Source organism: Gadus macrocephalus, chromosome 12 (assembly GCF_031168955.1).
Source record: "Gadus macrocephalus chromosome 12, ASM3116895v1".
NCBI classification, from domain to species: Eukaryota; Metazoa; Chordata; class Actinopteri; order Gadiformes; family Gadidae; genus Gadus; species Gadus macrocephalus.
This window is the reverse complement of record NC_082393.1, coordinates 21,941,274-21,954,786: the sequence shown is the minus strand read 5'-3', so window position 1 is coordinate 21,954,786 and position 13,513 is coordinate 21,941,274. Positions and strand designations below refer to the sequence as shown.

At 41.3% G+C, this 13,513-nt stretch overlaps 2 protein-coding genes across 2 annotated transcripts; both read right to left on the bottom strand.

Annotated features, from left to right (window-relative positions):
• Window positions 1-452: 452 nt before the first annotated feature.
• LOC132468559 (mucin-2-like) lies at window positions 453-6,188 on the bottom strand (the record flags this gene model as incomplete). The annotated part of the gene is made up of 4 exons (XM_060066286.1): window positions 453-1,198; window positions 1,349-1,597; window positions 2,174-3,667; window positions 5,564-6,188. Coding segments are annotated over 4 exons (3,114 nt in total), but the record flags the coding sequence as incomplete, so codon positions are not given.
• Window positions 6,189-7,598: 1,410 nt separating this feature from the next.
• LOC132469675 (putative ferric-chelate reductase 1) lies at window positions 7,599-12,251 on the bottom strand (the record flags this gene model as incomplete). Its single annotated transcript, XM_060067670.1, has 5 exons — window positions 11,250-12,251; window positions 10,790-11,008; window positions 10,535-10,677; window positions 10,297-10,391; window positions 7,599-8,133 (listed from the first exon to the last, which is right to left on the bottom strand). Coding segments are annotated over exons 1-5 (1,101 nt in total), but the record flags the coding sequence as incomplete, so codon positions are not given.
• Between the last annotated feature and the right edge of the window lie 1,262 nt (window positions 12,252-13,513).

Here is a 13,513-nt window from a genome sequence, read left to right as displayed (position 1 = left end):
GTTTGTTCTGTAGTTGGTTGGTCTGTACTTGGTTGGTCTGTACTTGGTAACTCTGTACTTGGTTGTTCTGTACTTGGTTGTTCTGTTATTGTTTGTTCTGTTATTGTTTGTTGTGTAGGTGGTTGTTCTGTGCTTGATTGGTCTGTACTTGGTAGTTCTGTACTTGGTTGTTCTGTACTTGTTTGTCCTGCTATTGTTTGTTCTGTAGTTGGTTGTTCTGTACTTGGTTGGTTTGTACTTGGTAACTCTGTACTTGGTTGTTCTGTACTTTGTTGGTCCGTACTTGGTAGTTCTGTAGTTGGTTGTTCTGTAGTGGTTTGTTCCGTTATTGTTTGTTCTGTAGTTGGTTGTTCTGTACTTGGTTGGATTGTACTTGGTTGGTCTGTACTTGGTAGTTCTGTAGCTGGTTGTTCTGTTATTGTTTGTTCTGTACTTGGTTGGTCTGTTCTTGGTTGGTCTGTACTTTGTTGGTCTGTACTTGGTAGTTCTGTTATTGTTTGTTCTGTTATTGTTTGTTCTGTAGTTGGTTGTTCTGTACTTGGTTGGTTTTTACTTGGTTGGTCTGTACTTGGTAGTTCTGTACTTGGTAGTTCTGGACTTGTTTGTTCTGTTATTGTTTGTTCTGTAATTGGTTGTTCTGTAATTGGTTGTTCTGTAGTTGGTTGTTCTGTACTTCGTTGTTCTGTTATTGTTTGTTCCTTACTTGTTAGTTCTGTAGTTGGTTGTTCTGTTATTGTTTGTTGTGTAGGTGGTTGTTCTGTACTTGATTGGTCTGGACTTGGAAGTTCTGTAGTTGGTTGTTCTGTACTTGTTTGTTCTGCTATTGTTTGTCCTGTCGTTGGTTGTTCTGTACTTGGTTGGTTTGTACTTGGTAACGCTGTACTTGGTTGTTCTGTACTTGGTTGTTCTGTTATTGTTTGTTGTGTAGTTGGTTGTTCTGTACTTGGTTGGTCTGTACTTGGTTGCTCTGTATGTGGTTGGTCTATACTTGGTAGTTCTGTAGTTGGTTGTTCCGTACTTGGTTGGTCTGTATTTGGTAGTTCTGTACTTGGTTGTTCTGTACTTGGTTGGTCTGTTATTGTGTGTTCTGTAGATGGTTGTTCTGTACTTGGTTGGATTGTACTTGGTTCGTCTGTACTTGGTAGTTCTGTACTTGGTTGTCCTGTACTTGGTTGGTCTGTACTTGGTAGTTCTGTAGCTGGTTGTTCTGTACTTGGCTGTTCTCTAGTTGGTTGTTCTGTACTTGTTTGTTCTGTAGTTGGTTGTTCCGTACTTAATTGGTCTTCACTTGTTTGTTCTGTAGTTGGTTGTTCTGCACGCTGTTGTTCTGTTATTGTTTGTTCTGTACTTGGAAGTTCTGTAGTTGGTTGTTCTGTAGTTGTTTGTTCTGTTATTGTTTGTTCTGTAGTTGGTTGTCCTGTACTTGGTTGGTTTGTACTTGGTAACGCTGTACTTGGTTGTTCTGTACTTGGTTGTTCTGTTATTGTTTGTTGTGTAGTTGGTTGTTCTGTACTTGGTTGGTCTGTACTTGGTTGCTCTGTATGTGGTTGGTCTATACTTGGTAGTTCTGTAGTTGGATGTTCTGTACTTGGTTGGTCTGTTATTGTTTGTTGTGTAGTTGGATGTTCTGTACTTGGTTGGTCTGTACTTGGTTGCTCTGTATGTGGTTGGTCTATACTTGGTAGTTCTGTAGTTGGTTGTTCCGTACTTGGTTGGTCTGTATTTGGTAGTTCTGTACTTGGTTGTTCTGTACTTGGTTGGTCTGTTATTGTGTGTTCTGTAGATGGTTGTTCTGTACTTGGTTGGATTGTACTTGGTTCGTCTGTACTTGGTAGTTCTGTACTTCGTTGTTCTGTACTTGGTTGGTCTGTACTTGGTAGTTCTGTAGCTGGTTGTTCTGTACTTGGCTGTTCTGTAGTTTGTTGTTCTGTACTTGTTTGTTCTGTAGTTGGTTGTTCCGTACTTAATTGGTCTTCACTTGGTAGTTCTGTAGTTGGTTGTTCTGTACCCTGTTGTTCTGTTATTGTTTGTTCTGAACTTGGAAGTTCTGTAGATGGTTGTTCTGTACTTGTTTGTTCTGTTATTGTTTGTTCTGTAGTTGGTTGTTCTGAACTTGGTTGTTCTGTATTTGGTTGTTCTGTTATTGTTTGTTCTGTTATTGTTTGTTGTGTAGGTGGTTGTTCTGTACTGGATTGGTCTGTACTTGGAAGTTCTGTAGTTGGTTGTTCTGTACTTGTTTGTTCTGCTATTGTTTGTCCTGTAGTTGGTTGTTCTGTACTTGGTTGGTTTGTACTTGGTAACGCTGTACTTGGTTGTTCTGTACTTGGTTGTTCTGTTATTGTTTGTTGTGTAGTTGGTTGTTCTGTACTTGGTTGGTCTGTACTTGGTTGCTCTGTATGTGGTTGGTCTATACTTGGTAGTTCTGTAGTTGGTTGTTCCGTACTTGGTTGGTCTGTATTTGGTAGTTCTGTACTTGGTTGTTCTGTACTTGGTTGGTCTGTTATTGTGTGTTCTGTAGATGGTTGTTCTGTACTTGGTTGGATTGTACTTGGTTCGTCTGTACTTGGTAGTTCTGTACTTGGTTGTTCTGTACTTGGTTGGTCTGTACTTGGTAGTTCTGTAGCTGGTTGTTCTGTACTTGGCTGTTCTGTAGTTGGTTGTTCTGTACTTGTTTGTTCTGTAGTTGGTTGTTCCGTACTTAATTGGTCTTCACTTGGTAGTTCTGTAGTTGGTTGTTCTGTACGCTGTTGTTCTGTTATTGTTTGTTCTGTACTTGGAAGTTCTGTAGATGGTTGTTCTGTACTTGTTTGTTCTGTTATTGTTTGTTCTGTAGTTGGTTGTTCTGAACTTGGTTGTTCTGTACTTGGTTGTTCTGTTATTGTTTGTTCTGTTATTGTTTGTTGTGTAGGTGGTTGTTCTGTACTGGATTGGTCTGTACTTGGAAGTTCTGTAGTTGGTTGTTCTGTACTTGTTTGTTCTGCTATTGTTTGTCCTGTAGTTGGTTGTTCTGTACTTGGTTGGTTTGTACTTGGTAACGCTGTACTTGGTTGTTCTGTACTTGGTTGTTCTGTTATTGTTTGTTGTGTAGTTGGTTGTTCTGTACTTGGTTGGTCTGTACTTGGTTGCTCTGTATGTGGTTGGTCTATACTTGGTAGTTCTGTAGTTGGTTGTTCCGTACTTGGTTGGTCTGTATTTGGTAGTTCTGTACTTGGTTGTTCTGTACTTGGTTGGTCTGTTATTGTGTGTTCTGTAGTTGGTTGTTCTGTACTTGGTTGGATTGTACTTGGTTCATCTGTACTTGGTAGTTCTGTACTTGGTTGTTCTGTACTTGGTTGGTCTGTACTTGGTAGTTCAGTAGCTGGTTGTTCTGTACTTGGCTGTTCTGTACTTGGTTGTTCTGTACTTGTTTGTTCTGTAGTTGGTTGTTCTGTACGCTGTTGTTCTGTTATTGTTTGTTCTGTACTTGGAAGTTCTGTAGTTGGTTGTTCTGTACTTGTTTGTTCTGTTATTGTTTGTTCTGTAGTTGGTTGTTCTGAACTTGGTTGTTCTGTACTTGGTTGTTCTGTTATTGTTTGTTTTGTTATTGTTTGTTCTGTAGTTGGTTGTCCTGTACTTGGTTGGTCTGTACTTGGTAGTTCTGTACTTGGTTGTTCTGTACTTAGTTGGTCTGTACTTTGTAGTTCTGTACTTGGTTGTTCTGTACTTGTTTGTTCTGTAGTTTGTTTCGCTGGACTTGGTTGTCCTGTAGTTGTTTGTTCTGTTATTGTTTGTTCTGTAGTTGGTTGTTCTGTACTTGGTTGGTCAGTACTTGGTAGTTCCGTAGCTGGTTGTTCTGTGTTTGTTTGTTCCGTACTTGGTTTATCTGTACTTGGTTGGTCTGTACTTTGTTGGTCTTTACTTGGTAGTTCTGTATTTGGTGGTTCTATACTTGTTTTTTCTGTAGTTGGTTGTTCTGTAGTTAGTTTTTCTGTTGTTGTTTGTTCTGTTATTGTTTGTTCTGTAGTTGGTTGTTCTGTACTTGGTTGGTTTGTACTTGGTAACGCTGTACTTGGTTGTTCTGTACTTGGTTGTTCTGTTATTGTTTGTTGTGTAGTTGGTTGTTCTGTACTTGGTTGGTCTGTACTTGGTTGCTCTGTATGTGGTTGGTCTATACTTGGTAGTTCTGTAGTTGGATGTTCTGTACTTGGTTGGTCTGTATTTGGTAGTTCTGTACTTGGTTGTTCTGTACTTGGTTGGTCTGTTATTGTATGTTCTGTAGTTGGTTGTTCTGTACTTGGTTGGATTGTACTTGGTTCGTCTGTACTTGGTAGTTCTGTACTTGGTTGTTCTGTACTTGGTTGGTCTGTACTTGGTAGTTCTGTAGCTGGTTGTTCTGTACTTGGCTGTTCTTTAGTTGGTTGTTCTGTACTTGTTTGTTCTGTAGTTGGTTGTTCTGTACTTGGTTGTTCTGTACTTGGTTGTTCTGTTATTGTTTGTTCTGTTATTGTTTGTTGTGTAGGTGGTTGTTCTGTACTGGATTGGTCTGTACTTGGAAGTTCTGTAGTTGGTTGTTCTGTACTTGTTTGTTCTGCTATTGTTTGTCCTGTAGTTGGTTGTTCTGTACTTGGTTGGTTTGTACTTGGTAACGCTGTACTTGGTTGTTCTGTACTTGTTTGTTCTGTTATTGTTTGTTGTGTAGTTGGTTGTTCTGTACTTGGTTGTTCTGTACTTGGTTGCTCTGTATGTGGTTGGTCTATACTTGGTAGTTCTGTAGTTGGTTGTTCCGTACTTGGTTGGTCTGTATTTGGTAGTTCTGTACTTGGTTGTTCTGTACTTGGTTGGTCTGTTATTGTGTGTTCTGTAGTTGGTTGTTCTGTACTTGGTTGGATTGTACTTGGTTCATCTGTACTTGGTAGTTCTGTATTTGGTTGTTCTGTACTTGGTTGGTCTGTACTTGGTAGTTCAGTAGCTGGTTGTTCTGTACTTGGCTGTTCTGTAGTTGGTTGTTCTGTACTTGTTTGTTCTGTAGTTGGTTGTTCTGTACTTAGTTGGTCTTCACTTGGTAGTTCTGTAATTGGTTGTTCTGTACGCTGTTGTTCTGTTATTGTTTGTTCTGTACTTGTTTGTTCTGTAGTTGGTTGTTCTGTACTTGTTTTTTCTGTTATTGTTTGTTCTGTAGTTGGTTGTTCTGAACTTGGTTGTTCTGTACTTGGTTGTTCTGTTATTGTTTGTTTTGTTATTGTTTGTTCTGTAGTTGGTTGTCCTGTACTTGGTTGGTCTGTACTTGGTAGTTCTGTACCTGGTTGTTCTGTACTTAGTTGGTCTGTACTTTGTAGTTCTGTACTTGGTTGTTCTGTACTTGTTTGTTCTGTAGTTTGTTTCGCTGGACTTGGTTGTCCTGTAGTTGTTTGTTCTGTTATTGTTTGTTCTGTAGTTGGTTGTTCTGTACTTGGTTGGTCAGTACTTGGTAGTTCCGTAGCTGGTTGTTCTGTGTTTGTTTGTTCCGTACTTGGTTTATCTGTACTTGGTTGGTCGGTACTTTGTTGGTCTTCACTTGGTAGTTCTGTACTTGGTGGTTCTATACTTGTTTTTTCTGTAGTTGGTTGTTCTGCAGTTAGTTTTTCTGTAGTTGTTTGTTCTGTTATTGTTTGTTCTGTAGTTGGTTGTTCTGTACTTGGTTGGTTTGTACTTGGTAACGCTGTACTTGGTTGTTCTGTACTTGGTTGTTCTGTTATTGTTTGTTGTGTAGTTGGTTGTTCTGTACTTGGTTGGTCTGTACTTGGTTGCTCTGTATGTGGTTGGTCTATACTTGGTAGTTCTGTAGTTGGATGTTCTGTACTTGGTTGGTCTGTATTTGGTAGTTCTGTACTTGGTTGTTCTGTACTTGGTTGGTCTGTTATTGTGTGTTCTGTAGTTGGTTGTTCTGTACTTGGTTGGATTGTACTTGGTTCGTCTGTACTTGGTTGTTCTGTACTTGGTTGGTCTGTACTTGGTAGTTCTGTAGCTGGTTGTTCTGTACTTGGCTGTTCTTTAGTTGGTTGTTCTGTACTTGTTTGTTCTGTAGTTGGTTGTTCTGTACTTAGTTGGTCTTCACTTGGTAGTTCTGTAGTTGGTTGTTCTGTACGCTGTTGTTCTGTTATTGTTTGTTCTGTACTTGGAAGTTCTGTAGTTGGTTGTTCTGTACTTGTTTGTTCTGTTATTGTTTGTTCTGTAGTTGGTTGTTCTGAACTTGGTTGTTCTGTACTTGGTTGTTCTGTTATTGTTTGTTTTGTTATTGTTTGTTCTGTAGTTGGTTGTCCTGTACTTGATTGGTCTGTACTTGGTAGTTCTGTACTTGGTTGTTCTGTACTTAGTTGGTCTGTACTTTGTAGTTCTGTACTTGGTTGTTCTGTACTTGTTTGTTCTGTAATTTGTTTCACTGTACTTGGTTGTCCTGTAGTTGTTTGTTCTGGTATTGTTTGTTCTGCAGTTGGTTGTTCTGTACTTGGTTGGTCTGTACTTGGTAGTTCCGTAGCTGGTTGTTCTGTATTTGTTTGTTCCATACTTGGTTTGTCTGTACTTGGTTGGTCTGTACTTTGTTGGTCTTTACTTGGTAGTTCTGTACTTGGTGGTTCTATACTTGTTTTTTCTGTAGTTGGTTGTTCTGTAGTTAGTTTTTCTGTAGTTGTTTGTTCTGTTATTGTTTGTTCTGTAGTTGGTTGTTGTGTACTTGGTTGTTCTGTTGTTGTTTTTTCTGTAGTTGGTTGTTCTGTAGTAGGTTGTGCTGTACTTGTTTGTTCTGTTATTGTTTGTTGTGTACTTAGTTGGTCTGTACTTGGTAGTTCCGTTGTTGGTTGATCTGTACTTTGTTGTTCTGTTATTGTTTGTTCTGTTATTGTTTGTTCTGTAGTTGGTTGTTCTGTAGTTGGTTGTTCTGTACTTCGTTGTTCTGTTATTGTTTGTTCCTTACTTGGTAGTTCTGTAGTTGGTTGTTCTGTTATTGTTTGTTGTGTAGGTGGTTGTTCTGTCCTTGATTGGTCTGCACTTGGAAGTTCTGTAGTTGGTTGTTCTGTACTTGTTTGTTCTGCTATTGTTTGTCCTGTAGTTGGTTGTTCTGTACTTGGTTGGTTTGTACTTGGTAACGCTGTACTTGGTTGTTCTGTACTTGGTTGTTCTGTTATTGTTTGTTGTGTAGTTGGTTGTTCTGTACTTGGTTGGTCTGTACTTGGTTGCTCTATATGTGGTTGGTCTATACTTGGTAGTTCTGTAGTTGGTTGTTCCGTACTTGGTTGGTCTGTATTTGGTAGTTCTGTACTTGGTTGTTCTGTACTTGGTTGGTCTGTTATTGTGTGTTCTGTAGTTGGTTGTTCTGTACTTGGTTGGATTGTACTTGGTTGGATTGTACTTGGTTCGTCTGTACTTGGTAGTTCTGTACTTGGTTGTTCTGTACTTGGTTGGTCTGTACTTGGTAGTTCTGTAGCTGGTTGTTCTGTACTTGGCTGTTCTGTAGTTGGTTGTTCTGTACTTGTTTGTTCTGTAGTTGGTTGTTCTGTACTTAGTTGGTCTTCACTTGGTAGTTCTGTAGTTGGTTGTTCTGTACGCTGTTGTTCTGTTATTGTTTGTTCTGTACTTGGAAGTTCTGTAGTTGGTTGTTCTGTACTTGTTTGTTCTGTTATTGTTTGTTCTGTAGTTGGTTGTTCTGAACTTGGTTGTTCTGTATTTGTTTGTTCTGTTATTGGTTGTTTTGTAGTTGGTTGTTCTGTAATTGGTTGGTTTGTACTTGGTAGTTCTGTAGTTGGTTGTTCTGTTGTTGTTTTTTCTGTAGTTGGTTGTTCTGTACTTGTTTGTTCTGTAGTTGGTTGTTCTGTTGTTGTTTTTTCTGTAGTTGGTTGTTCTGTACTTGGTTGTTCTGTACTTGTTTGTTCTGTACTTGTTTGTTCTGTTGTTGTTTGTTTTGTAGTTGGTTGTTCTGTAATTGGTTGGTCTGTACTTGATAGTTCTGTACTTGGTTGTTCTGTTATTGGTTGTTCTTTAGTCTGTTGCTCTGTACTTGGTTGTTCTATACTGGGCTTGGAAGTTAGTGTTGTAGTTAATGGCTGTGTTGTTGAATCTCGTGTCTGTATAGCGACATTCACTGGACTCCAAAATGTGGTGAAATCTTTAACAAATGTGGCTCTGAAACACACACCCCCCCCACACACACACACACACACACACACACACACACACACACACACACACACACACACACACCCACACCCCCCCACACACGCACACACACACACACACACACACACACACACACACACACACACACACACACACACACACACACACACACACACACACACACACACACACAATAAATACATGCATAGTTAATGTAGGCCATATAATAACTTTGGGTTACTTAACGTAATCCCTGGTTCTTTGAGTGAGGTGTTTCACTATGGGAATCGCCTAGGCGTGACCTACTACTGGAAGCTCCAATTGCACGACGTCTGTCCTTGACAGACAGGTCGGACTGTGCCACAGGGTCCCGCCCCCTGCACTTATACAGTCGACCCGCCTTCCTCAAATCATTCTATACCGGTTTCTTCACGTGTAAATGCAAGGAGGGACGTGTTGGTGAAACACCTCACTCTGTTATCAAAGAACCAGGGATTACGTTAAGTAACCCAAAGTTATTTTTCTAACTTCGCTCTGTGTTTCACTATGGGAGATATAGACCACTCCCGTATTGCATATGTCTCCCGAAGCTATGCAAATTCAGCCAGGCAGCAAACATCACTTTGAGTCTGGTGAGATCGTCTCCAGCACGGCTTGAGAAACAGAAGGCCCTGTAACATCCAGCCTATAAAACCTAACAAAGGTGTGAGGCGTAGCCCAGCTCGCCGCAGCACAAATGTCATGCACCGACACCGATGTTCTCTCATCTTTTCCAGCGCTGGACCAAACAGACCCTTGGTTGGGTCATATGCAGCATCCATGACCTCGGCTTTCTGCGCGTCACTCAGTCCGGAGAGACTGAGCCATAACGCTCTCTCACCCGAGACTGCGAGTCCCATGACTCGGCCACAGCCCTGAACTGCGCCCCGTGAGGAGCGTAGGACCAGGTCATTGACGTTGCAAATTTCATCCCAGAGGGCAGGGTTGGGTGACCCAGAGTCTAGCTGGCGACCCATTTCCTCTAGGATTTCAGCCTGATATGCAGACAGTAGTGTCATGGCATTGAGCGAGCATACCGACTGCGCTGCATATTTATACATCCTCTGGTAAGTGGAAGCGGTGAGGCGGTCCATCTTACCAGGCAGGGAGATGCCTGAAGAGGCGGAGAGAGAGCGACGGTTTGGGTGGAGGTGGTAAGCCACTGAAGGCTCCACAGCTGGGGGTTCGGCCAGCCCCAGCTCACCCATCCCGTGGATCTCCAGCTTTGAGCAGCCCTTGGTGGGAAGCTTGCTCTTAAATGGGCTGGACCAGTAGCGGCTCATTTCCTTCATGCAGATGGAAACTGCTGGTAAGAGCTGCTTAGAAGGCGGCTGGGCTGGTGGGAGCCTCTTGCCGTCGTATAGGTCTCTCTCTGCCCCTTCAGCATCCGGGGCTGCAGGCCATTGAATGCCTAGTTTTGCAGCAGCCCGTTTGCACACCTCGTACAGGTTACCGTCTACCGGTTGTACAGCGTCAGAGGCGCTAGGGGGTCTGGACAGTTGGACCGGAAAAGTGGAGTCGTCCACGTCTGGACAGTTGAACCGGAGAAGCAGCTCGCCTTTATGCGGACACTGCCCAGCGGGTGTAGTAACAGATAGCTTCTTACGAAGTTATTACTCAGCCGAACCAGGTTAAAAGCCTACGACTGCGTTCGACGGCGGAATCCTTGACGGCCCGTCTGTGAACTGTTAAGCAGTTTAAAGCTAACCTAGATAAGCTGAGGGAGCTTGAGTAGCTTTCTCACGGGAGGAAAGCGAGAATGATTTGAGGAGGGCGGGTCGACTGTATAAGTGCAGGGGGCGGGACCCTGTGGCACAGTCCGACCTGTCTGTCAAGGACAGACGTGGTGCAATTGGAGCTTCCAGTAGTAGGTCACGCCTCGGCGATTCTCATAGTGAAACACAGAGCGAAGTTAGAAAAAGAACCATGAATATAACCATTTCACTAATTGGAAAATTGTAAGGGGAAATTATGGATTGTTTTATTGCATGTTCCTGATGTACTTTTTCTAAATTTTTCCTATGGGTAGGCCTGAGATAAAAAACTGATTGAATGAAGCCTAAACATTCATGCATTATTGGGGTAGTCTTAATTAATTAAGGTGTATGAAATAACAGAATGGACATTTACCGCAAAAAGAATGAAGAGGATCCATTTTCCTGTGCTTGCCATTTAACTTGAACAAAAGTCTTCGGAACGTTTGAGTTTTGAGTAACAGCAGAATCCTAAACAAAGATAAACTATGTCAAACAAGGGTTCAAACCAGGTCTATATAAAGTCACTGCAGTAATTATATGATTTATACATGTAGACATTATTTTTTTTTCAGTAAAGATGATTAAATAGTTAGTTGGTAGTAGCAGCTTACCTGAATGCCATTGCACGTCAAGCCAGTACTTCTAGGATCAAACTCAATAAAACTTCCATTGGCAGGATCTATTTCTGACTTCCGGACATCCACCATGAACCCTGTAAATGGTTGAGCAGCAGAAGATCTGTTTCCTAGACTCACTAAACAAATACAGATTGAAGAGATCAGAGATCACATACGTTGAGAAAAAATGATATGTAGGCTACATATTCCCTATAAAAAAAAAAATGAACAGTATTCATATAGGCCTACCGATAATTGACTCCCCCTCACCGGCGATGGCATTGACCTCAAAAGGTATATCGCTGTTCTGTGGGGGAAAATCTACACCATTGAATGAATGGTCAGGCAACAGGGAAGTGCAAGACTGAACAAATCCCCCACTACTAAAGCCCATTGCAAGTGTGACGATCTGAAGGCCAGAAAAAAGGCCAACGAACCCGTGGAGGGTACCCATCAAGAAAGGAAAACCTGAAACAAAAGAAACCTGGACTAGCATCATGATGATTTAAACAGTTGTATATCTCAGGCATCAGTAAAGGAAAATAGTAACATTAGCCACGGATTAAGACTCATTTTAAAAAAGAACAGAAGCAGTAGTATAGCCCTAATTATAGCCTATCACTTTATTTGTATATCCCCTTCCCAAAGCAGGTTACAAAGTACTTAACGGAACACAATAGAACCCCCAAAAATAAAAAAAGAGCATTACCTGAAGCAGTAAAATGTAAATGAGCTGACTGTAAAAGATAGCCTTTATGACAGCCGCTTGTTATCAACCCAACGAGACGATCAACAAGATGACCGGTATTAGATGGCATTTGTAATGAAATGAAACACCTGGTTTTTGTTTCCACCTTTGTACTGTTTCACCCAGGTGTGGCGTTGCCCACACCTTGTTTCCAAAGATTGTCTGGTATGATGGAGAATCAATTGTCACATGCCACTGTCCTCTGTGGCAAATTAGGAACTTTAATAGGAACAGGGTCACCCTTAAAATGTAATCTGCAATCTTCATGGATACCTATAAAGCAAATTAGGGTAAATTATTCTGCTCACAATATAGCCAATACATATTTATTGATAGAGTGAAACTCTCCATCAATCAAAATAATGATCAAAATGCAGACATGTTCCAAATGAACAACACAATAAAGACATTGTTACAACCCCACTGTCTAGGGGTACTGGGGGAGGAAACGGATGTTAGCTGGCCGGGTTATGGATGATAGATGAGCAAAGTGTTTGCCAATAAGATAGGACTGGAAACAACAGATGATGGTAACAAGGGGCTAACTGGGGCATTGGTGAACATAAAACAGAAAAACAAGCTTTGTGTATGTAAGTGGATAGTATCAAGTGTAAAGCAGTGAGAGACGGAGAAGATTCATAGCATGCTTTTTAATCTACTCCCGTGTATCGTTCTACCTCCACTCTGGTACATAACTCTGGTGGCATAGTGCCACTACCTGGGCAGAATGGGCATTGCACTATACCACAAAGCCCAAAACCACTATGCAACTGGGTCATGGGCAGCAGCTAACCCAACAGGTAAAACAGGAATTCAAAGCCTACCAGCTGCCCAGTAGACCACACGCCTACTTCCCTGACCTAAACTAACCCAAAAATACAGTGGGAAGTGTATTATGTCATCAGCGTAGCAGTGACAGGAAAAATCGTGCGATAATGATTACAGAGCCCAATGATCTACCATATAGAGTCTATAGCATATAACCGCGTTGTCTGATTACAGTTTCATTCATTTTTCACAATTTACCAGCTCTCGTTTTGAAGAATAATCACCACGCCATCGTTTCAATGGGAATCGCGACGGTCTATACTTTCAACATAAGGTGTACATATTTATAATTCGAAATTTGTTCCAGCCTTTATACCACAGTAACCACATTTTCTGATTACAGTTTAATGTAACAGTAAGCTGACAAAATCGCTAATTAACACCGCAACTGCAAATTAACCACACAGAGATAACGATGGCAACCGGTCAAACAAAATTTTATTTTATTATTATTATTATTTTTTAATTCTGCGCTCGCATCCGCCGTGTTGATAAACAAATAATCCCCCTATAGGAAAAACAGAAGGGGCCCCAGTACAGAGCCATGATGAACACCAGTGTCGAGAGTGCAGGGTTTGGACCAGGAGCCAATCCATGTGACCTGAAAGGTGCGATTCTTCAGGTAGGATATGAACCAAGATAGCACAGAGCAGGAAATGGCGGGCTGTTGATTTTCTGCTGTGAGGAAATCTGCAGCCCGCAATCGCAGCTACTTTGATGTGAACGTGCACAGGGCGCAAAGCTCAGAGCCGGACAATGACCACCGTCGTCATACCAGTTAACTCTGAGCGGGGCTTTAGGTTTTGTTGAGCCGGATTATGAACACTAGAGCCTGGATATGTTGAGCCTCCGACGTAGTCAAGCCCTCAGGTCTACTCTTCATGTAATAACTGCGCCACCTTGTGGCTAAACTGCACTGATGTCATCATAACTTCATAAGTTTTCATTTTCAAATAATTATGAATACTATTATTGTTATTTGAACCTGTGTCAGTATTGACTGTGGTGATGGGGTTCTCTGTGTCTGCTAGTGTCTATAATACAGTAATATTTTTGACGACATTATCAAACGGAAGAACCCAATTTTTTTTAGTTCCTTTATTCATATTGAAAAGCTATAGCGTCTCCGTGATTGCAATGCAATACGCAACGCTCCGTGTGTTTCGAAATTTGAATTACATTTCAATTCGCAAAACTCTTTGCAAAAAATGTTGCAAAACGTTTTGCAAAAGATTATGCAAAACGCATTGCAAAAACAGCCAATCGCGTCTGGGCGGGAACTACGTCACTTCCTCGTCAGACCCGTGTTCCAATACCCGTACTTCCATGAGTACACTTAAAGGAAGTACTATCCGTACTCACTTGAGTACGTTAATTTTTCAGATGTGAGTGCTGTT